Below are 23,947 nucleotides of genomic sequence, written 5' to 3'. Positions count from 1 at the left end.
CTCAAGGTTCCGTGGTTTCCTGCTTGTCCTCCTTTCCCTCCTTCCCGCCCTTGCTCTGCTCCACCCTCACTGCAACCGTGGCCTCTGCTGTAGGGATCGAGGCCGGTCCTGTGGTCCTGAAGCATCCAGCCTCAGAAGCTGAGATCCAGCCACAGACCCAGGTCACCCTTCGTTGTCACATTGATGGACACCCTCGGTAAGGAGGCAAGGAGGGGGTAGGGGGTGTTATTCTAGGCAGGTAGGGCCTTCTCCCCAAGTCCTAGACTGTGCAGATGGGCCTCACTTCATCCCGTGACCTCTCCCTCTGCCGCCACAGTGCTCTTCACTCCTCCCCAGATGCTGCCCACACCAGCCCAGGGGACCTGAGGAGGCCCACGTGGTGTGTGCAGTGATCCATCCCTGGATTCTGGGATGCGAGAGATCTAGAATCTCAATCTGATTCTCCCTGAATTGTGTGCCCTTATGCAAGTCACTTCCTCTCCTCAGGCCTCAGTTTCTCCATTTGTAAACCGAGGGGCCCAGCCCTGACCCTCTGATTCCATACCCTCTCCACTGGCCACCGTGTACCCCTCGCCTCCGCTGCTGACCCTCTCTGCCCCACAGGCCAGCTTACCAGTGGTTCAGAGATGGGACCCCGCTCTCTGATGGTCAGAGCAACCACACAGTCAGCAGCAAGGAGCGGAACCTGACTCTCCGGCCGGCTGGCCCGGAGCATAGTGGCCTCTACTCCTGCTGTGCCCACAATGCCTTTGGCCAGGCCTGCAGCAGCCATAACTTCACCTTGAGCATTGCTGGTGAGCCTGGGGTGCGGATGCGAGAGGTGAGGGGGGATGGGAGGGGCCTCGCCACCCTGCCTGTTCACGCTCCCATACTTCCCCCTGCCCCAGATGAAAGCTTTGCCAGGGTGGTGCTGGCACCCCAGGACGTGGTAGTGGCAAGGAACGAGGAGGCCATGTTCCATTGCCAGTTCTCAGCCCAGCCACCCCCGAGCCTGCAGTGGGTCTTTGAGGATGAGACTCCCATCACTAACCGCAGTCGGTAAGGCATCTGTCGGTAAGGGAGCCGTCCAGTATAATGGTACTGGTTGTGTACTGCACATGTGTGTTCTCCGGAATGGGTAGGATTCATATCACAGCCATCATAGATTTCTACATGTATTACTCCAAATTTCCAGCAGATGGCAGTAGAGTATTTTACTGTTAACAAAATCGTCTAACAAAGGGAAGAGTCTGGGGAAGGGCATCTTTTTCCAATTTGCACAAAGGCACTCTGAGCTAACGGTGGCTTTACTTCTTTACCCACTACTCTCGCCTACATGGGTCTTCTGGGATGGTGGGGATGGATAGAGACCCAGGGATGGAAGGGACATGGGACCTAGGTGGTTATAGTCTAAATAGCAAGGTCCAGGATGGCTAAGACACCTTATACACACATACACAGACACATACACAGACACATACACACACATTTTCTGGAGGAAGCAAACACTTCCAGAAGGTGCTAGAAGGTTCCAACCACTCTACAGGGACTTCTGTCCTTACCCAGGCTCTAGGAGAGCAGAGGGTACCTTTGTGGTGTCAGACATGACCATGGTTTTTGGGGGTGTGGCTCCTAGGCTAGAGGCGTGAATCCCACCTGGCATCAGCCCCGAGGACATCATCAGCAGTTCATCTGGTATGGCCCAGGGGATTCTGACCCCTAGAGCTGGATGCCTTCTCGGCTTGGCCCTGTGGGAAGGTGGCCCCTCTCTCTTGACAGTTGCACACTGCTGATTATTCCCTGTCTGTCACTTGTAGCTGTTTACCTCATTGTTTCCAAAGCCGAGTGTCTTGTAGTTAGTTGGAGCCACACCTACACACATACACCAGCAAGTGCATACAGGCATGCACATGCACACACATGCACATACACACATACCAAAGTGGAGTGTCAGCTTCCTTCTCTCTGCCCTGTTCCTGGCCAATTTGTTCCTACATCTCCGACCTTTGCAGGTTGGGGTTCCATCTCATTCCCCTCTAGCAGGAGGCCTATGGGCCACTTCTTCCAAATAGCGCTCTCTCCCCTCCGCAGTCCCCCCCACCTTCGCAGAGCCACAGTGTTTGTCAATGGGTCCCTGCTGCTGACCCAGGTCCGGCCACGCAATGCAGGGGTCTACCGCTGCATCGGCCAGGGGCAGAGGGGCCCACCTGTCATCCTGGAGGCCACGCTTCACCTGGCAGGTGGGTCTCTTGGTCTGGGATACTGAGTTGGGGGCTGCCTTTGACCTTGTTGGCACATAGGCTCCTGTTTCCACTCAGAAAGCAGCTTGGAGGGAAGAGGGAGGAGGAGGATGTTGGGGGTAGGAAAAGGAGATGCAGAGGGTTACATGGGAGGGTTTGTGGTTGGAAAGGCCTAGGCTTGCTGTGGGAGAACATCATGTACCCTGAGACCCACAGTAATCGGGCTGTTCCCTTCCTGCTTACATCCCTGCAGAGATTGAAGACATGCCACTATTTGAGCCACGGGTGTTCACAGCTGGCAGCAAGGGGCATGTGGCCTGTCTGCCCCCCAAAGGTCTGCCGGAGCCCAGTGTGTGGTGGGAACACGCGGGTGTCCGGCTGCCCACCCACGGCAGGGTCTACCAGAAGGGCCATGAGCTGGTGTTTGCCAGTACTACTGAGAGTGATGCTGGTGTCTACACCTGCTACGCAGCCAACCTGGCTGGTCAGCGGCGACAGGATGTCAACATCACCGTGGCCAGTGAGCACCTTTGCCTTGAAGGTGGAGGAGTGGTGGGGGGGAGCCCAGGTCACAGGAGGTCTTGGACTCTGGGTGTGATGGACAGAAGCTTCCCTGGTGCTCACCTGAGGCACTTTCAGCTCTGAGCCTGCAGGCTTGGGAATAAGTCAGTTGTGGGGGTCGGAGCAGGCAGTGGAGAGCCAGGCACAGAGGCTGGGATGGGTACATCAGAGGAAATAGTGACAGCCCTCACAGAAGAATGTCTGCAGAGGAAAGAGCAATGCACTAGGAGTCTGGAGACCTGGGTCCCACTCTGCCTGCAGGGCACAGAGTGACCACTTACTAGGGCTTAGTCTCCTTATCCATCAAATGGGGCTGATAATCGACTACCTACCCTGCTAGGTGGTTGGAAAGATCAAATGAAGTAGATGAAAAAGATTTTTCTTTTTCCTTTTCGGGAGGTAATAGTGGACAAAATTATAGGTTATTTTTATTTATTTTGTTTTAGTTTGCTGTACTTGCTGAATTTCTTTAATAAACATTAATTATGAAAAAAGGAGAGAAGCAATAAATATGACTAAATATGTATGATAAATCCTGTATATGCTTGCTACAGGCATAGGGATTTATTTATTTATTGTTTATTTATTTCTTTATACCATGCCTTGTTCCAAACCTTTATGGTAATCTAAAAGGATATGAAATACAAACTATAATATCCACACAGACACACACACAAACACATATACAAACTATTTTGCAATCTGCTGCTTCCACTTACCTTTAGATTACTAAACATCTTTGCAAGTGAGTAAATTTGAAAAAGATTTGAATGTGAGAAGGGCTTTGTAAACGTGGAGTTGTGATGATAGTATTCCTGTTAGGATACCAAAATCTCAGCAGATGTGTGCTCTCGTGTTCAGGCACCTGATGCGGGTGGGAAGCCACAGAATACATGTAACGTGTGGTCTCAGGACACACAGTGACATGCAGACAAAGACAAGCTGCACAGTCAGCCTTTCTCCAGCTGGGGTCTGTGGGTCACCTGCTTCGTTAGTGGTACTTTTAAAAATGCAGAGTCCAGGGCCCCACTTGACACCCCCCGACCCAGACTGTGCGGTGGGGACCAGGCAGAGGTGTGTTTAACAAGTCTCCTGGTGATGCTTACGTGTGCTCCAGTCTGGGAACTGCTAGCTTTGATCAGTCATTCTGCAGACGCTGACTGCGCCGTGCCGCATGCCCCTCGCCGCACTCTGAGGAGGGGCCTGTGGAATTTGAGAGGGAGCGTGTGATGCAGGCAAGGCCAGATCAGGTGCTGAGTGCTGGAGGCGCGGGTCCCACTCTGCCTCTGGGACAGCAGTCAGTCAGTGAGATCTCAGAGATGTGTTGAGTGCCTTCTCTGTGCTGACACTGTTTGTTCCCAGTCCTGAGAATGCAGCAGTGAACGCAGCAGACCAACGGCCCTGCCCTTGGGGGGCTCATATTCTAATAGGGTGACAAAGCAAACAAGGATAACAACTGAATGAACAAATACATAATTTTAAGTGGCAGTAAAGCAATGAAGAAAAATAGGGAAAGTGGCAGAGAGAGACAGGGTGGGGACCAGGGGGAGTTTAGGGAAGACCTCTGTAGAAGGTGACATTTGAGCTGTTATGTAAATTAAGGAGGGAACCAGCCATGTGACAGGCCCTGAGACAGAAATGGACCTGTATGTTGGAGGGACAGTGGTAGCCTGTGTGGCTTGAGTTGAATAAATGATAGTGAGAGTGGCTGAAGTTGCCCGAGAGGTGGTAACTAAATCACATGGGGCCTTGTAAGAACGTAATAAGGACTTTGGCTTGTATTCCGAATGTATTGGTTATCCATCGCTGCATAACAAACCACTCCAAAACGTAGTGGCTTGAGGCGACAGCCATTGATTTGCTTGTGACTCTGAGGCAGGGTTTAAGTGGGACTGCTCATTAGTTCCGTGTGCTGCCGACTGGTCTCAAACATGTTTGCAGCCAGCTGACCGTCAGCTGGCTGGTCCCCGATGCCTCACTCATGTCTGGCATTTGACTGGGGCTATTGACCAGGGTGCCCTGGGTCTCCCCCATGTGGCTTCTGCAGCAGGCTAGCCCAGGCTTCTTCAGGTGGAGGCTGGGTTCCAAGTCGGCAGCAGTGGAAGCTGCAACACTTCCACTGTATTCTACTGGACAAGGGAAGTCACAGGCCACCCACATTCCAGGGAGTAGAGAAATAGACTTTGCGTCTTGATGGGGAAAGTGTTGACATCACACTGCAAAGAGATGAAAGGGAGAACTGTTTATAGCCATCGTTGCAAATAGTCTGCCGCACCAAGTCGGTTGGGATATCCTTGCAGCGTTTTGAGCAGAAGACTGATTTTTCAGAAGATCATTATGGCTGTTCTGAGAAGACTAGAATGTTAGGGGCAAGAGTATAAACAGGGAGGCCAGTTAGTGATGACTGTGATAGTTTAGGGGAGATGTTCAAGGAGCTTAAACGGAGGCAGGGGTGGTGGAGGTGAGAGGTGGTCAAATTCAGGATATATTTTGGAGCTTAAGTAGTTAGTGTTTGTGTAGAATGAATGTTGTGGTGCTGGGGATTGCCGACAGAAATCAGAAATAAAGGCTAGCTTTTTTTTTTTTAAGAGTCAGGGTCTTGCTCTGTTGCCCAGGCTGGAGTGCAGTGGCATCATAATAGCTTTGGGAGGCCAAGACGGGAGGATCTTGAGGGCAGGAGTTCGAGACCAGTCTGGGCAATATAGTGAGACCTCATCTCTACAAAAAAAAATCCTCCCCCTAGAAAAAAATGTAAAAAATTAGCCAGGTGTGTTGGCATGCACCTGTAGTCCCAGATGCTTACAAGGCTGAGGCAAGAGGATCCCTCGAGCCCAGGAGTTTGAGGCTGCAGTGAGCTATGATTGTGCCACTGCACTCCAGCCTGGGTAACAGAGGGAGATCCTATCTCTTAAAAAAAAAAAAAAAGGACTACATACCTCCTTGGGGTTTATTGTGACAATTAACTAAGATAACATTCAAAAGACTCTGCCTTCCCTAAGGAGTAACTGCTGCCGTTATACCCTGAGCAGCCTGGGGTTTCCGAACTCAGGGCCCAGTGGAATATTAGAATTTCTTGGGGCTGGGTCCTTTGGTTTGCAGACCTGTTAATCAGCCATCACCGTTTCCTTCCCGTTTCTCTAGCTGTGCCCACATGGCTGAAGAAGCCCCAGGACAGCCAGATGGAGGAGGGCAAACCAGGCTACTTGCATTGCTTGACCCAGGCCACACCAGAGCCCACGGTCATCTGGTACAGAAACCAGATGCTCATCTCAGAGGTGAGAAAGAGGACTGTTGCTGGTGGATGGGGGTGGGAATGCCCCCTCGTGGTTCTCTTCTGTGCTCATCTCCATCGCTCCCTTTCCCCTGAGGCCGCCCCCAGGGAGATACGAGTGTGGGTTCAGGCTCTGAGACAGCTCTTGATGTCTCCTATGCTGTAGGACTCGAGGTTCGAGGTCTCCAAGAACGGGACCTTGCGGATCAACAGTGTGGAGGTGTACGATGGGACGTGGTACCGCTGTGTGAGCAGCACCCCAGCTGGCAGCATTGAGGCCCAAGCCCGTGTCCAAGTGCTGGGTGAGCCAGCATGTCTGGGGAGAGCGCCTTGCCTGGCCAGGCAGGAGATGGAAGCGGCGGAGGGGGGCGGTGCTATGCAGCTTCCCCAATTCCTCTCCTTTTCACCCACCTACCCACCCTCTACTGAAACAGAAAAGCTCAAGTTCACACCGCCGCCCCAGCCACAGCAGTGCATGGAGTTTGACAAGGAGGCTACGGTGCCCTGCTCAGCCACAGGCCGAGAGAAGCCCACCATTAAGTGGATACGGGCAGGTGGGTACTATGCAGGCACTGGGTGGGGGCAGGCAGGGCTGTCTACTGGCCAGATGTGTGCGTGTCTGAGGGCCAGCTGGGTGCCCAGCACCGCACCAGGAAGTGTGGGATAGACAAGAAGTGCAGGGGTGATTTATAGTCCAGTTGGGAAGAAAAGAAAAAAGCCAGACACAAAAGGGGTCAGGTTACAGCACTGGACAACGTGTGAGATGACTCGAGGCAACAGAGATTGGCCTGATCCAGACAGTGCTGTGCAATCCTCCCTTTCCCCTTAACAAAATAGTTTATCCTTTTCAACATAAAAGTAACGTGGGCTCCTTTAGAAAATTTTGGGAGGAAAAAAATGCATAATGCTACCATTTATCATCTTCGGGTTTGTGTCCACTTCTTTTTCTATGTGTATCTTTTTGTTTTTACGTAGCAATTGTATGTATAGCTTCAGTTATTAAACTTGTATGATTGAAACATGCTTATTATAGAAATAGAAAATGTAGCTGACTATATGTATTTTTATGTCCTTTTTAACTTAACATTATCGAGCATTTCCCCATGTGTTTATACACTTTGCATAAATATCGGTTTTGATGGTTATAATAATATTCCAGTGATTGGATTCACTGTAATTTACTTCAACATTCCCTAAATGTTGGAGATCTGGGTTGTTAACACCCCTCCCTTTTTTTATTGCTGCAATAAACATCTTTAAGCCAAAGTTTTTTTCTGGATTTAGGTTTAATTCCTTTGGGAAAGAGTCCCAGAAATGGAATAATTATGTATAAAAGGGTATGAACATTTTTACAATCCTTAATGTAAGTTGCCAAATTTTTTTTTGAAAGTTTGGACCAATTTTTACATTCCCACCAACAACAAGAGTGAGAGAGTAGGATTGAACTTTCTGCGGAGGAAGTGGCCTCCCTCTGCTCCGGTCTGGGGGATCTTTCTGGGGGAAGTGGGGCTTAAAAATGGATCTTTTTTTTTTTTTTTCACACAATATTGCTTTATTTTTAAGAATATTTTAAGATAGGGTCTCACTTTTGTCCAGGGTGGTCTCCTGGGCTCAAGTGACCCTCCTTCTCAGCCTCCCCGGAGGCTGGGACTACATGCACGCCCGACTGCCTGGAAGGCTCTGCAGGGCAGCCGGCAGGGTAGAGGCCAAGGAAACCGATCAGAGCTGCCGTCGGCAGCAGGTGGGGCCAGCACGCTGTCTGCAGGAAGGATGGTTAGTGAATCCTGAATGCAAACAAGTTGCTCTTGGAAGATGCCTTCCTCTCAAAGTGGATCTGAAGCCTGGGATGGGGGCAGAACAGGAACGGGTTCTAGGAGCAGGGAGTGATGGGTTGTGGGCATGAGAATGAGGCCAATTCTGGGCCCAGTCAGAGTCCAGTTTGGCAGAGGTGGAGTGTTACCCAGGGCAGTAGAAAAATTGGAGAAGGAGTAAATAATGGGGGCCGTCCAATACCTGGCTTAGGAGTTTGGGGCGATGGTATGTTTTTGAGTAGAGGTGAGGGACTGAGGGCATTGCCAGCCAGCCATGTAACTCTGGTCCATCCCTTCGTTTCCTTTTTCGCCCCTGCAGATGGCAGCAGTCTCCCCGAGTGGGTGACGGACAACTCCGGGACCCTGCACTTTGCCCGGGTGACTCGAGATGATGCTGGCAACTACACTTGCATTGCCTCCAACGGGCCGCAGGGCCAGATCCGTGCCCACGTCCAACTCACTGTGGCAGGTGTGGCCTCGGCAGAGCCCTGGGGCCAGGCTGGCAGGCCCTTTGAGGCAGCAGTGGACACCTTACCAACCCCTTTGCTCACCATTCCTTGTCCCTCCCTGGTCTCTTCCCGTCTAGTTTTCATCACCTTCAAGGTGGAGCCAGAGCGCACGACCGTGTACCAGGGCCACACAGCCCTGCTGCGGTGCGAGGCCCAAGGGGACCCCAAGCCACTCATTCAGTGGAAGGGCAAAGACCGAATCCTGGACCCCACCAAGCTGGGACCCAGGTAGGACCACCTCTGTCCCACACCCACCCTGCCTTTCCTGTAGCCCTGTCGCCCTGGGAGCCAGCCAGGTAGGCAGCACCTGGCTAGGGCTGTGGCTTCTCTTCCGGCAGGATGCACATCTTCCAGAACGGCTCCCTAGTGATCCATGACGTGGCCCCTGAGGACTCGGGCCGCTACACCTGCATTGCAGGCAACAGCTGCAACATCAAGCACACGGAGGCCCCCCTCTACGTCGTGGGTATGGGCTAGGGAGGGGCGTCCTGCACAGGACGTGGTGGAGCCAGACTTCTTTCTTACCTTGTACCCATCAGCCCTTGTACACAAAAGGCGCTTAAACCATTTTTATGGTAGGGGAGGGGATTCCGCTGTGTCTTAGATTCCTTGCTTAGAGCTGGGCTGTCTTTTATTTAACATTCCGTGGCTGGAAAGTGTGTGTGTGCATGTGTGTTGGGGGGTATGTTCTCTTCCTACAATCCTTCCTCCCGGGTCTCCTGTAGCAGCCACACACATACCCCTGGGTGGGTGTGGAAGGGATCAGGTCAGGGTGCAGCAGGACAAGGTTCCTTTGGCCTGGAGGCCCAGAGAGAATGATGCGCGAAGTAAAATGCCCTGCACTAGGCTTCTCTGATAACCAGCTCTCCTAGTCTGGCCTCCTGCTAACCAGCTCTGTGCCCTTGGGGGAGTTATTTCCCCTTTGGGGACTTGTTACTGCCTATGTAAGGTGAAGGTGGTTTAAATGAGAGGTTCTGAAACTTTTTTGGTTTAGCAGCAGAATTGTTTTTCTAGAGAAAATATTATGTGGAAGTTTAAACAGACAAAAATGAAATGACAAGGCCCCTTGGTTGAAGCCATCGGGGTATACGTGGAAGTTGGGGGATCTTGCCAGATCTCCCCTTTGGCCTTTCTCCCTCAGTTCCCCTAATGACTCCTGGGACCTCTCTCTATAGCCATTGGAAGCCCTTTCTACAGATATAAGCGCTGTGCCAGGCAATGGCTGGGATTCTAAACCAGAAGTGCCCAAATGCCGCTCTCCAGGGCCTGGGTCACAATATCAAGTCACTTAGGAAGTTTATTAGTGAATAGTGTGGTTTTATGGTGGTGCCCTGACAGGTGTGGTTTTCACTTGAGTCCCCTCTCTCGGGTTCTGATGCACAGCCAGCTTAGGAGTCACTGGCTTTATCTTCTTCAGAGCCTTCCCTGTGACCTTGGTGGGGCACCAGGACCTGCTAACCCTTGTTAAAACCAGTAAAGGTGGTGACCCTCCCAGGTCTCTGTGTCTGGGAAGTTGTCCTATATGTGGGGTGGAGAGGGGTTGGTAGAGAAGCTTTGGCAGCCCCTGGCCAGAGCCATCTGTGTATCTCTCAGACAAGCCCATGCTGGAGGAGTCGGAGGGCCCGGGCAGCTCTCTCCCCTACAAGATGATCCAGACCATCGGGCTGTCGGTGGGCGCTGCCGTGGCATACATCATTGCCGTGCTGGGCCTCATGTTCTACTGCAAGAAGCGATGCAAAGCCAAGCGCCTGCAGAAGCAGCCCGAGGGCGAGGAGCCAGAGATGGAGTGCCTCAATGGTGAGGGGCCCCCTCGAGGCGGGAAGCGATCCCCCTGTGAGGAGCTGAGTGCCCTCCCACAGCCACAGGGAGAGAGCTTCGGCACTCAGGAAATGGGTGGCTGGTGTTGGAGCTGGGAGCTGGGGCTGCCCCACCTCTAGCTGGAAGCTGGAGTTGGCCAATTCCCAGGGCTTTGGCTTCTGAGAAGCCTGGTTCAAGACTTCCTTACTGGAGCCTCTTGGACCAGCTTCCTGTGATTTCCTACCTTTTCCTCCTCTTAGCGCTAAACCACAGATATAATTAGTGTATGTATACATGTTTCTGTTGCATGTCTTGTCTCCCGCCATTAATCCGGGAGTTCCCCCACAGGCAGTCTGCTTCCCTCCTCCCACCCCGCTTCCCTCCTCCCACCCCGCTGCCTTGAGTGGGAGCTTCCTGGAGTATTGCTGGATCTCTCCTATCGGCTTAGGTGTTAAGGAACAGGGGTTGGGTCTCCCTTGGTGTGATTTTCCCTTTGTGCCAACTTAGAGCTTTTTCCAGTAGGAGACCCCATGACAGCAGAAATCGGTATGTAGGTGTGGCGTTCAGGGACCAGCGATTCAGACTTGTGCAGTCTGTTCCACTTCAGAGTTGTCATCGGCTGCATCAATGAGTGGTCTTGCGCTAAGGGATGCCCATTTCCCTCCACCCCCAGTCCCCTCAGTTCATCAATTGATCGGCCCTTTCGTGTGGACACTGTGATCGCACCCAGCTTAGCGAGAGTGGGGGACTGAGGGGGAGAACTGAGGTCCCCCTGGTGGCCAGAGTGTCAGGTCTCATCTTGACGCTCTCCTGTGCCCCTCTTCCCAGGTGGGCCTTTGCAGAATGGGCAGCCCTCAGCAGAGATCCAAGAAGAAGTGGCCTTGACCAGCTTGGGCTCCGGCCCTGCAGCCACCAACAAACGCCACAGCACGAGTGATAAGATGCACTTGCCCCGGGCCAGCCTGCAGCCCATCACCACGCTGGGTGTGTCGCCTTGACTATAGCTTTCCCTGCTTAACTGCAGGCCACTGCTTCTGTCTTGAGGTTGGGTTACAGGCTGGTGGCTCTGCAGTCCCTGAAGCCTGGAATGTTAGAGATGGAGGGGACCGTAAGTGGGGCTCTCATCCGGAGTGTCCCCGTTCACACACCCCCAACCAGATTTGTCATTCCTGTGTCCTACCTATAGTATTATTTACTTGACATTTTATTTGAATTGACTCCTTTTTTCTTTTTGTTAGCTTTGTTCTAGGAAAAAATGTGAGGAATTATGGGTTTGTGCTAGATAAATTTTTTCCTAGCATATATTCAAACATGTAACTATTAAGACATGTTTATCATGGGCCAACAAAAAATCTCACACAAACCACCCTTTGGAAAATGCTAGATATTAGTCCAACCCCTTTATTTTCCTGATGGAGGCACTGAAGGCCAGGGAAGGGCAGGAGTCACACAGCGGACGCAGGGCTAGTGCCCAGCCCAGGTGCGTGGGATGGAGCAAAGACCCCCCCCCATAGGAGAGGCTGTGCACCTGCCCCAAGTCAGGGGCTCCCCTCTGGGGTGAAGGCAGCTGGGTGACCCCGACTTGCACCTGCAGGGAGAAGCGAGTTTGGGGAGGTGTTCCTGGCGAAGGCTCAGGGCTTGGAGGAGGGCGTGGCGGAGACCCTGGTGCTGGTGAAGAGCCTGCAGAGCAAGGACGAGCAGCAGCAGCTGGACTTCCGGAGAGAGTTCGAGATGTTTGGGAAGCTGAACCACGCCAATGTGGTGCGGCTCCTGGGGCTGTGCCGGGAGGCCGAGCCCCACTACATGGTGCTGGAGTATGTGGACCTGGTATGCTGTGGGCAGGGGCCCTGGGGGTCTCGGGCAGGGCAGTGTCTGATGGGGCTGGGGGTAAGGGCTGGGGTATCATGGAAACCTTGTCTTGTGTGGTCTCAGCCTAAGCCTCCACCTGCCTGCCATTGCCACTTTGAGCTTCCTGGCCTCCCAGCCCTCTGACGCCTGCTTCTCCTTCATCAGCACCCCGTCTTCCCTGCCTGTGTCTGGGGGTTAGTCTCGAGTCCTTCCAGGGCTTCTCACTTTGTGCACTGCATGGATGCCTTCCAGACTGTGTTCTCTTACTCTGGTTTTCTCTGGTTTGTTATTTTTTTTCTCCTGGAGGCTTCTGCCCACTTGAGAATAAACTTAGCAGAGCCCAGTTTTCCTTCTTCCCTTCCTGACATCCCAGTACCGCACGTGGCACAAGAGTTAGCGCAGCCACCAGCCTTCTCCTCTCCACTCAGGTTGTCATTCCCAGAGCTGCCCCTTCCTCTTCATTCCTTGGCTAGTCCAGGCTCTGATCCCCTTGGTTGTCAAGCTGCTGCTTCTCAAATCCCTAGCTCTGGGGGAGGAGGGGGGAGGGGAGGAATCATTCTCAATCTTTCCGTCAGCAAGTACTTTGCTTTATGCAGGTTTCTGCTGCTGGTGCTCACCTCTGTTCCTTTCTGTCTATTACATTATAAACCCCTGGAGGACAGGGGTTTCCTCTCAGGGATCCCTGAGCACAAAGGGTAGGGGGCTTTGTTTCCTCTTGGCTCACTGAGAGCCGTGGCTTTTTTCACCTCACCTGTCTAGGGGTACCCCTGAGGGTGGGAATGACAATTCTCCTCTTTCTGACTGAGAGAGCTTCTAGGAGGCAACTCTTACATACTTTTTAATTCCTGCATTGCCCGTGGGCTTTCCCCACAGGAAGAGGGACCGGGCTGGAGTGGGCGTTCAAATTGGAGCTTCTCGCTGCCTCCCTGGGCAGGAGGAACTGTGTGAGCCCCTGCTTGGTTTGATGCTTTAGAGCCAATGGCTGGGCTCCGACCTGACAGAGATGATTGGCTTTTCCCTTAGGGAGACCTCAAACAGTTCCTGAGGATTTCCAAGAGCAAGGATGAAAAATTGAAGTCACAGCCCCTCAGCACCAAGCAGAAGGTGAGGACAGGGAGGGAAGGAAGGAGAAGAGCATCCCCAGGGTGGGCCAGGAGCAAGGGCAGTCGTAGTAATAGAGGTGCCACTTATGGAGAGCTCCATGTGGTCCAGGCCCTATGGTAAGTACTTCACATGTGTTATTTTAATTATCATAGTGGTCCTCTGAAATGTATGTTACTATCCCCATTTTGTGGACAAAGAAATTGAGGCTTAGAGAGGTTAAGTGACCTGTCCCAGGTCATGTAGCCTGGAAGTGGCTTTGTATTGCCATGTTGGGTTCAGGTACAAGAGCGGCTCTTGGCCCTTGCTTCTGGAGCAGGAGCTTCCACTGAAGCAGGATACCTGCTCGCCTGCAGCGAGCTCTGAGCCAGAGAAGCAGCAAGCAGCGGGAGCCCAGGGCTTGCTGGGTTGAGCGTGGGCCCGGGCGTGTTTCTTTAGCCGCTGAGTGTTGAAGACCGTTCTGTGAATGGGCTGCCCAGGTTTCCTCTGCGGTCTTCACCTTTCACTCTGACTTGGGCGGTGAGCTGCCCAGCATTTCCTTCCGGTTCTCCTCCTGCCTTCTGGGCAGAGGTTGTTCTGGGCACAGAGCCCTGGCTGGGGCCCCTTGGTAGAGCAGACCTCAGTTGAAACAGTGACTAAGGGAAAGCGTGCCTGCTACCCCCTGCCACCCCAGGCTGTACCTTCCCAATGCCTGAGGTTTACTGCAGCCCAGCCTCTTTCTTCCCTAGGGCTATTCCTGCCCACATCTACTCCCTCGCCCCTCTGAAATGGATCCACTTCCTTCCACGCGACTGGGCACTCTGCTTCCAAGCTGGCAGCAAATTGGAGCTTGGAGCAGGGTGGGCAGAGACTGCTAGGGCCCTCGCTCCTGGGGGACCATTCCTTGCCTTGTCGGCTGACCCAGGTCACTGCCTCTGGAGGCAGAGCAGAAAGGTGTGGCTGGCTGATGAGTCAGGTGAACGGGACCCTGGCTGCCCCCTGGTCTCTCTGGGGAAGCAGCTCTGTGCCCTTCAGGCTGGCCCCCTCCTATTATAAGTGAATTTACTAAGGCTCAGGCAGGGCAAGTGACCTGGTCCCCTGACACCACACCCTACTTCCATCCCTGTGGAGCCGCAGGAACTGTCTGCAGTGGCGATAGAAGGGAAGCCACAGGATGGGACATGCTACACCAGCTAGGTGGGATTTTAGGACCAAAGAGCTCACAAATTAGGACACTCAGAGAGCCAGCCAATTTTAACTGAGCCAGGTGTGGCCCTGAGGTAATGGTAATGCAGAATTGGAGCTGACAGGCATTCTGTCCTTGGGCCACTTATGATCTAGTGGGGGAGATTAGGTGAATGAGTAAGGCATGACAGAAAGGGAGTGGGAGGCGTAAATTAGAGATGTTGAAGACATCCATGTCCTTAGCTGGACAGACAGTTGTGGTTAACAAAGAAGGTTTCCTGGTAGAGAAAACCATTTGAGTTCAGTTCTGAAGGACAGGAAGTAGTTGAATGGCAGGAAGGGGATGGCTTCAGGAGGAATGGGAGTCAAGGTAGGTTTCTCTGGTTGGGACAGGACGTAGACTGGCTGACAGGAAGTCAGTTACCTCTGTCATGGGACCTGAGGGACTCTATTCGACTGAAATCGATCACCACCTTTGCTAAACATCTTTTCCATGCTTTTTTTGCCATAGCATCTTAAATTTGACAGGGGAGCTTTAATAAGTTGGGTCCCACACTCTCCAAGGACAATATTCTATATCACATGGAGAAGTTGTTTTTAAAAAAGATGCAGATTTCTGGACCATAACTCAGAATGAGGGAATCAGAGTATTTGAGAGTGGAGGGCCTGAAGTTTTCAAACAAGCTTTCTAGTTGATTCTTAAGCTCGTTAAAGTTCAAGGAGGCCTGATGGAGACTAGTGAGTGGCTTTGAAATGTTTATTGACTAGGATCCCATATAAGAAATGCATTTTAAGCCAGGTGAAGTGATGTATGCCTATAGTCCTAGCTACTCCTGAGCCCAGGAGTTTAAGGCCAGCCTACACAATATAGTGACACCCGCATTTCTTAAAAAAAAAAATGCATTTTACTCATGACCTAGTGTGCACATGTACACGCACACACACATGTAACTAAAATTAAAGTTTCACAGCACTGTATTTGATACACTTGATATTTCCTACTATGTTCTCTCTCTCTTTTTTTTTAATTCCTAAATTGGTTTTAAGACCCGCGTGGTCCTGGTCAGCAGTTGAAAAGCACTGCTTCTGGGGATTCTGTGAAATGAAAATTCTCGGGAAAGATGTACTGAAACTTGTAGCTACTTGCTTGTGCTAATAATGTAGTCAGATGATCCGTCACTTCATAGTCCAGGACCTAGGGGAATGGAAGGAGGAAAAGTTAAGTAGTTAAAGGGTGCCATACTTGGTGTGGGTGGGCTGAGGGAAACCCCAGGAGGATTTCACGATAGCAGTGGGATAGTGATAGAAATCAGACACAAGCCTGGGGTGTTAGCATAATTGTAGGTAGTGCCTTTTAGAGTAGGTGATGAGTTGATGTCAGAGAACCGACAGCAGAGAACTGCAACCTGTGATTGCTCCATGGGTCACCTGCAAGCTAATGACACACCTGATGGGCCATACTATATGCAGCCAGATGCCATGACAGGAAACAGAATGCCCGTTGTAAGAAGAGCTCAGTTGTGTCACAGTGGGTTAGCCAGAACCTGGGCAAGCCCTTGGGTATTAAAATTGGAAAGGAAGGGGTAGGTCTGGTCTTTACCAAAGAACAGGTCTTTATAACAGTAGTTGAGAATTAATCCAGTGAATCTGATGGCATCTTGCCCAGTAACAAGGATTCACCTAATTGGCTTGGGTCTAACAGAATTCCCTTTTGCTGTCCTCACTTAGCCAGTGTTTCCAGGAGCGCTGCCTCTCTAGAAAGATAGCGAATTAGTCACTATGCCGTCCACCTTCTTCTGTTTCCCTTGACTAGCAGCAGATTGTTTAGCTTGTGAGTCAGATCAGGGAGAGCAGGCTGGGTGAAATTGCAAGTCTGATGAGGGCACGTTACCAAAGCCTTTGTCTCCACTCACAGGCTGGACAACGCCCTAGGGTATTGAAGCCTGAAATAGAGTTGGCCCTGTTTATGATGACCACTTCAGTGGTCATCTGGTCCTTTTACCACCAGTGGCACTTGGGGCATTCTAAGGATGACACTCCAGGGGTTATTTTGGGCATGTAGCCTCTACTTTCCCATGGAGACCCAGCGTCCCACCCTGTACCCTGGGGGGGCTTGATAATCCTGGCCAACCTATCCAGCCTGACTCTTTTTTTTTTTTTTTGAGAGTCTCACTCTGTTGCCCTGGCTAGAGTTCAGTGGCATCATCATAGCTCACTGCAACCTCAAACTCCTGGACTTAAGTGATCCTCCTGCTTCAGCCTCCCAAGTAACTGGTAGCTGGGACTACAGGTATGTGTCACCATGCCTGGCTAATTTTTTAAATATTTTGTAGAGACGGGGGTCTCGATGTGTTACTCAGGCTGGTCTCGAACTCCTGGCCTCAAGCAGACCTCCCGCCTTGGCCTCCTAAAGTGCTAGCGTTATAGGTATGAGCCACCATGCTTGACCCTGACCTCTTCTTTAACCCTCCTCACTGGTTAAACATGTTTGGTTGGAAACTCTCCAGAGATTTTGTGTCTTCATTTTTGATAAAGAAATACACCAAGAAGAGATTTTTCCCAACTTCGATGGTGCCATTCATTCAGCACCTCTGCGTTAGTGCAGTGCCAGTCAATACACTGAGTATGAAGATAAATCTGGTCTGGTGGTGGTTTAGATCAGTATTCTCTAATACAGCTTCCTATGATGATGGAAATGTTCCATATCTGTGCTTGCCAATACAATCATCACTAGACTCACATGGCTATTGTGCACTTGGAATGTGGCTAGAGCAACTAACGAACTGAAATTTAAAACTTTATTGTTTTAGTCAACTTAAATTTATTTATTTGTTTTATTTATTTATTTATCTAAATTAATTTTTTTTTTTTTTTTTTTTGAGACAGAATCTCTCTCTGTCGTCTGGGCTGGAGTACAGTGGAGTTATCATAGCTCACTGTAACCTCCGACTCCTAGGCTTAAGTGATCCTCCTGCCTCAGCCTCCTGAGTGCTAGGACTACAGGTGCAAGCTATCATGCCTGGCTAATTTTTACCATTTTTAGTAGAGATGGGTTCTCACTCTTGCTCAGGCTGGGCTTGAACTCTTGACCTCAAGCGATCCTCCTGCCTTGGCCTCCCAGAGTGCTAGGATTACAAGCCAGCCACCCTGCCTGGCCTTTAATAACTTTCTTTTTTTTTTTTCAGGCAGCACCCTGAACCAGTAAAGGTTCAGAAAGCTGCCTAATAACTTAAATTTAAATAGCCACATGGGGCTAGTGACTACTGTATTGACAGCACAGATTTAGACCACTGTTGTTGGGTTTTGTTTTGTTTTGTTTTGAGACAGGGTCTCACTCTGTCTCACAGGCTAGAGTGCAGTAGCTGCCTGATCATAGCTCCTGGGCTGAAACAATGCTCTTACCTCAGTCTCATGAGTAGTTGGGACTACAAGCATGGGCTACCACACCTGGCTAATTTCATAAAAACATTTTTTAAAAAAATACTTAGAGATGGGGCCTTGCTATGTCACCCAGGCTGATCTTGAACTCCTGGCCTCAAGCGATCCTTCCTAAAATGCCTCCTAAAATGCTGGGATTAGGGGCGTGAGCCACCATGTCTGGCCTAGACCATTGTTTTTCAAACTTTTTTGACTGAGATTCACAGTAGCAAAAAGTACACTTTACATCACAATCCAACACACACATATGTATATATTTTAAAAAATGAAAAGTTTCATGAATGATACCCTTACTATGTGTATAATATATATACTCTGTTATTTTCTATTCCATTTCTTTCTCTTTTTTTGAATACTGGTTAAGATTCACTAATTTGGTTTCATGGCATGCTACCAGGCTGTGATCATAGTTAGCAAACTACCAGAGGAGGCAGTGGGGCACACAAGGCCATCACTGGCCAGTGCATAAGAAAGCCGAGGGAAAGCCTTTGAATAACCCGGCACAGAATCCCACAGCACAGTGGGATCTATTGGAGCAGGTTCTGTTGGAGATACGTTCCATTGGCAAGCTACAATAACGGGGCCAAATGACAGTCCCCGTCAGGTTGGAATATTTTTCTTTACGATTCATTTCCCAACAGATTACCCCTTCAAACTACCCAAGGTTGCATTTACAATAAGAATTTATCATCCACATATTAATAATAACAGCAGCATTTGTCCTGATAATTCTACAATCACAGTGGTCTCCAACACTATTTCAAAAGTACTCTCGGCTATCTGTTCTCTGTTGTGGGATCCCAGTCCATTGTTCAGATCTACGAAACAGAGAGAAGTACAACAGAATAGCACAGGAATGGACTGAGAAGCATGTGATGTAATTAAAGACATTATTGCATAGCCTCTACAAATAAGGGGAACTCAGAGAAAGTCCTTTTGATTTCCATTTGACTGCTTTCTGTGAGCCCATACCTCGTCTTCCACTGTGCACATCTTTACCTGACACAGCAGTGCTGTGTATTGTACATACTTGGAAGAACAAACTGGAAGACTGTACTTCTGTACAAGCATGGCCTCCCAGCAGAGAAGTATGTGCATGTGACAAGCCAGTTATCCAGGTATAACCTAAGCATGAGACTAAATGCTTTCCTTACTGACTTAAATTTGGATAACAAGCAAGGTGCGGGGGATGGTAGGTATGGTGTATGCTTGAATGGGGAAGAATAGCTCCATTGACTGACCAGTAGGAGCTTGTTTTTAAGCAGAATCCATTTAAACTCAAAACAGTTAGGAAAAGCAAGGTGAAAAACACGAAGCTGTTTCTGCATTTAATTTATTCCGAAGGACCTATATCTTAAGTGAAAGTTATAACCAACCAGATTAAACTCTATCCCACATTTTATATTTTAAGGTCTAAGTTTAACTGGTCAATATTTAAATGGATTAGAGCTATTAGTACATAAAATTTGATGGGCTTTGTTCCCAAGCCTTTAACATCTCCCCACTCCTTAAACCTTCAGCCTTGCAGCCCCTCTTTCTCTCTCCCGCATTCTTTGGTTTCTATGTGGTTTCTCAGTTAATACATAGCTAAAAGCTCTTATTTTTTTTTATATTTTTGACTGCTTAAGTCTATTTGGATGTAAGGATAAAAATTCATTTGATGGAAATAGTTGTGTATATTTAAAGACCCAGTTGCTCTTCTGGAGCTTGTACATTCAGAAATGATTAATCTGGCTGGGTATGGTGGCTCACTCCTGTAATCCTAACACTCTGGGAGGCCAAGGTGGGTGGATCGCTAGAGGTCAAGTGTTCGAGACCAGCCTCAGCAAGAGCGAGACCCCATCTCTACTAAAAATAGAAAGAAATTAGCTGGACAACTAAAAATATAGAGAGAAAAAATTAGCCGGGCGTGGTGGCGCATCCCTGAGTCCCAGCTTCTCGGGAGGCTGAGGCAGAAGGATCGCTTGAGCCCAGGAGTCTGAGGTTGCTGTGAGCTAGGCTGACGCCATGGCACTCTAGCCCAGGCAACAGAGTGAGACTCTGTCTCTACAAAAAAAAAAATGATTAATCTGTGCAATAAACTGATTGCTACAGTCATTACATATATATATGTAATGCATCAGCCTCCAGAGTATCTGGGACTATGGCACATGCACCGTGCCTGGCTTCATTTCAATTACTACTTGTTGAATGCATTAATATATACTTTTAAAATGTTAATATAATATAATTACATTTAATATATAATGTATAATATAATACATTCATATGGCTCTAGATTCAGAAAAGAGTATCAGTGAAATACCTCTGTAACTCTCTTACACTTTGGAAAATAGGCATTATTTTGTACAGTTAGTGTTATTCACATTCTGTGACCCACTCCTAGGTATCTTAGAGAAACTCACACATGTGTACACCTATAAAAATGTTTACAGCACTTTTCTCAATAGCCCCACACTGGAAACAACCCAAATATCCATTGGTGTAAGAATGATTAAAGTATGGTATATTCATAATGAAAAACAGACCAAGCACAATGATTAAAATTTCCGGGGGGCTAGCATTGTTGGGTAGCGTTTTTTTCACGATTTAAAAAAATGTAAGGCCGGGTGCGGTGGCTCATGCCTGTAATCCTAGCACTCTGGGAGGCCGAGGCGGGCAGATCATTTGAGCTCGGGAGTTCCAGACCAGCCTGAGCAAGAGCGAGACCCCATCTCTACTAAAAATAGAAAGAAATTGGCCAAACAACTAAACATAGAAAATTAGCCAGGCATGGTGGCGCATGCCTGTAGTCCCAGCTACCTGGGAGGCTGAGGCAGGAGGATCCCTTGAGCCCAGGAGTCTGAGGTTGCTGTGAGCTAGGCTGACGCCATGGCACTCTAGGCCAGGCAAGAGAGTGAGACTCAAAAAAAAAAAAAAATGTAAGCCAAAAATCTCCCTACTTCTCCCTTCCTTGGAAGCAAACTGGTCATGTGTGTCTGTGTACCTTCATACACACACAAACACACGTTTTTTATACAACTAGTAGAAAACACAGACTTTTGAAGTGAAAAAAAAAAAAAACCCATAAAAATGTAAGCCATGATTTCTGCCCAGTCATTTTTCACTCAACAAGTGGTTATTTTGTAGGTCCCCAGCCGTATGTGCACTCACTTATCTGGCACTTGCTGTGTGTCAGAGTGGTGTCAAACACTTTATTTCATTTAACTGAGTCTTCCAACAATCCAGGGAGGTACAGTTATTACTCCCATTCTACAGAGACGGAAGCCGAGGCTGTTGTGCTTCTGTGCTTCCTCAGCAGCACGCTAATAGCATTGAGACAACCCCACCAAGGGTTGTGTTGAGGGTGGTCACCTTGACCCCTAGTCCTGGGCTGCTCTGACGGGCCCCTTTCTCTCTCCAGGTGGCCCTGTGCACCCAGGTGGCCCTGGGCATGGAGCACTTGTCCAACAACCGCTTTGTGCATAAGGACTTGGCCGCTCGCAACTGCCTGGTCAGCGCCCAGAGACAGGTGAAGGTGTCAGCTCTGGGCCTCAGCAAGGATGTATACAACAGGTAGAAGGACATGGGTGGCAGGGGGGGCTCCCCACTCCTTCCTAGAGGGCAGATAAAGTTTGGGGGGTGTGGGAAAGGGCTTAGTGCATGCTTAGTACAAAGCTGGAGGGACAGAGGCTTCTCAGCCAATGGGCCACAAGTCCCTGATAGCTATAAATTTTCTCTGGTGATAGAAGATTATAAACCTTTTTATATAAGAAGGCAAACTTGGTAACAGTTTGTATATAGTTTAGCTATTCATATGGATCCCTATGTCACTTCCTGAATTCAGTAATTGTTATTTTGAAGCCCAAGACTTAAAGGGCAGCACTCATGGTCAAAGATTGTTCTGGAGGGCTTACACATGCTACATAGTGCCTCCAGGGAACTTCCTTCTGAGTCACCCTAGTTCCAAGTCACCCTTGTTTGTCTGACTATTGCTTTAGTCATGATTGGTTTATCACTAATAAAGCTCTTTCCATTTAATGAGTTCTTGTTTTCACATTTTTAAAACAATATAGAAAGTATGCATGATTATTAGCTTTTTTTTCTATTAACATTTAGGTAGTTTGATTCTTAATGGAATTTTTAAACCAGCAAACCCCATGTGGGTGCCTCTAGATTTCATCCAGTGTACTCCCATGCTCAGAATTCATATTACCAATTTCTCTGGGTGCCTTGATGTAGCCTGGGGATGAGTCCCAGATGTGGGATGAGGCTGGGCCTCCAGGCTGTGTTCTCCCCCCCCATCCCTATATTGCTTCTCTCTTGCAGTGAATACTACCACTTCCGCCAGGCCTGGGTGCCGCTGCGTTGGATGTCCCCTGAGGCCATCTTGGAGGGTGACTTCTCCACCAAGTCTGACGTTTGGGCCTTCGGAGTGCTGATGTGGGAAGTGTTCACCCACGGAGAGATGCCCCATGACGGGCAGGCAGATGATGAAGTGCTGGCAGGTAGGCAGCTGTGTTTCCAGGGGATGATTTCAGGTGGTCCCCTGGCCCAGTTAGCCTGCCTCCCCTCTCAGGGCTGGTAGTTAACAGGTGCACAGATACAACCACTCAAATTGTTAAAATACTGAAATACTTTCACACTGGTTGGTAAATAGCCCTTACCCCATTGCCCACTCCAGCCACTCTGACACCTGTCCGGTGACCCACTTTGGCTCCATGCATGGTCCTGTGCTGCATGGACCCTGTGCTATCAGCCAGAGTGAGTTGGGGGGAGGGGAGTCATCTGTCAGCTGCATGTGCCCGCCTACCACTGGCCAGCACTCCCCAGAGTCATCCTCACGTGGCTACTTGTGGCAACTGCGGACTCCACAAAGTATTGGACAGCTCCTTAAATGTTTTGCCCAACATTTCATCCACTGTCTTCCCTACAGATTTGCAGGCTGGGAAGGCTCGACTTCCACAGCCTGAGGGCTGCCCTTCCAAGCTCTACCGGCTGATGCAGCGCTGCTGGGCTCTCAGCCCCAAGGACCGGCCCTCCTTCAGTGAGATCGCCAACACCCTGGGAGACAGCCCCGTGGACAGCAAGCCGTGAGCGGGCTGTGCCTCCTCAGGATGGCGTGGGCAGAGGAGGACACCTCTTGAGGGGAGCCTGCAGCATGACGGGCAAGATCCCTGTCCTCCTGAGCCCTGGGACCCATGCCATAGCACCACAGGCATTGCTGAGGTCTGGGCAGGGCCTGGGCTTTCCTCCTCTTTCTCACCCTTAGCTCTTGAGGAGGCTGATTTGGACCCAGACTGGGTGACTAGGGCCTTGGGCTGGGCAGCTTTCTCTGCCACCCCTTTCCCCATCAGGGACACGTGGGTACCTCAGGTAACCCCAGTTTCTGGCCTGCAACTTCTCTCCTTGACCAGGTTCAGCTGTGCCACTCACCTGCCAACTCTGCCTGGGGAGGGCTAGGTTGGGGATGGCCTGGGTTTGGGGAAAATTCCTTAATATACTCACGTTTGGGCACACAGAGCCAAGGAGTCTCTTGGCCCACGGGTCCCAACTGGGGGTCTAGACCAGAATTATGGAGGACACAGCAAGTGAGTCCTCCCCATGTGGGTTTGTGCACGTTGACCCAGACCCATCCTTCCCCTCACCCTTCTCTCCTTTCCTCATCCTAAGTGCCTGGCAGATGAAGGAGTTTTCAGGAGCTTTTAACACTATATAACCCGCCCTTTTTGTACGCACCATGGGCGGCTTTTGTATGTAATTGCAGCGTGGGGTGGGTGGGTATGGGAGGAAGGGGTGGGCCCTGGAGGAGATGGGGAGGGTGGGTCACCCCTGCCTCACACTTTTATTGTTGTTTTTTGTTTGTTTTGTTTTTGGTTTTGTTTTTTTACACTCGCTGCTCTCAATAAAGAAGCCTTTTTTACAACTTGTTTCTGAGGCTCAGTCCCTGCTCTTGCTTACAAATAATGTTCCTTCTTCCCTTGTTGATGAGAAGGCACCGTGTGCCTTCATGGAGTCTGGTGGGGCTTGGACACGATTAACTGGCAGATATTGGCTCTTCTCTCCAGTGCGCAGGGCAGCTGAGAACACGGGCATGGGGTAGGCGAGACCACCTGCTGTTGTACGACCCTGTGTTGCTCTCTGTCAGCTGCTTATTCTCTGTGGGCTGGCCTAGTCCTCATGCTCAGATAGCGTGGGTAGAAGTGTGAGGGGAAACAAGTTAGAGTTAATGACAGTCTCAGGACTCTG

The 23,947-nt window shown here is 50.0% G+C and overlaps 1 protein-coding gene across 4 annotated transcripts in view; it reads left to right on the top strand.

The window, feature by feature from the left end:
• Positions 1-23,623, top strand: part of PTK7 (protein tyrosine kinase 7 (inactive)) — a 59,409-nt gene extending 35,786 nt beyond the window's left edge. Inside the window, exons 3-20 of one of the 4 annotated variants that reach the window (XM_012640887.1) lie at positions 94-196; positions 604-794; positions 888-1,038; positions 2,071-2,219; positions 2,473-2,739; positions 5,922-6,055; positions 6,218-6,353; positions 6,486-6,605; positions 8,182-8,331; positions 8,449-8,599; positions 8,710-8,837; positions 9,965-10,168; positions 10,997-11,152; positions 11,763-11,995; positions 13,040-13,120; positions 21,123-21,274; positions 22,028-22,206; positions 22,635-23,623. In XM_012640887.1, coding sequence (XP_012496341.1) covers positions 94-196; positions 604-794; positions 888-1,038; positions 2,071-2,219; positions 2,473-2,739; positions 5,922-6,055; positions 6,218-6,353; positions 6,486-6,605; positions 8,182-8,331; positions 8,449-8,599; positions 8,710-8,837; positions 9,965-10,168; positions 10,997-11,152; positions 11,763-11,995; positions 13,040-13,120; positions 21,123-21,274; positions 22,028-22,206; positions 22,635-22,795 — 2,846 coding nt within the window. In that variant the 3' untranslated portion in view covers positions 22,796-23,623. The remainder of the gene's footprint in view (positions 1-93; positions 197-603; positions 795-887; positions 1,039-2,070; positions 2,220-2,472; positions 2,740-5,921; positions 6,056-6,217; positions 6,354-6,485; positions 6,606-8,181; positions 8,332-8,448; positions 8,600-8,709; positions 8,838-9,964; positions 10,169-10,996; positions 11,153-11,762; positions 11,996-13,039; positions 13,121-21,122; positions 21,275-22,027; positions 22,207-22,634) is intronic. The other 3 variants (XM_012640888.1, XM_012640889.1, XM_012640891.1) reach the window with 3 other exon arrangements.
• Positions 23,624-23,947: the final 324 nt, after the last annotated feature.

This window comes from Propithecus coquereli, unplaced genomic scaffold, assembly GCF_000956105.1.
Source record: "Propithecus coquereli isolate 6110/MARCELLA unplaced genomic scaffold, Pcoq_1.0 Scaffold158, whole genome shotgun sequence".
NCBI lineage: Eukaryota > Metazoa > Chordata > Mammalia > Primates > Indriidae > Propithecus > Propithecus coquereli.
This window is presented reverse-complemented; position numbering and strand designations above follow the sequence as displayed.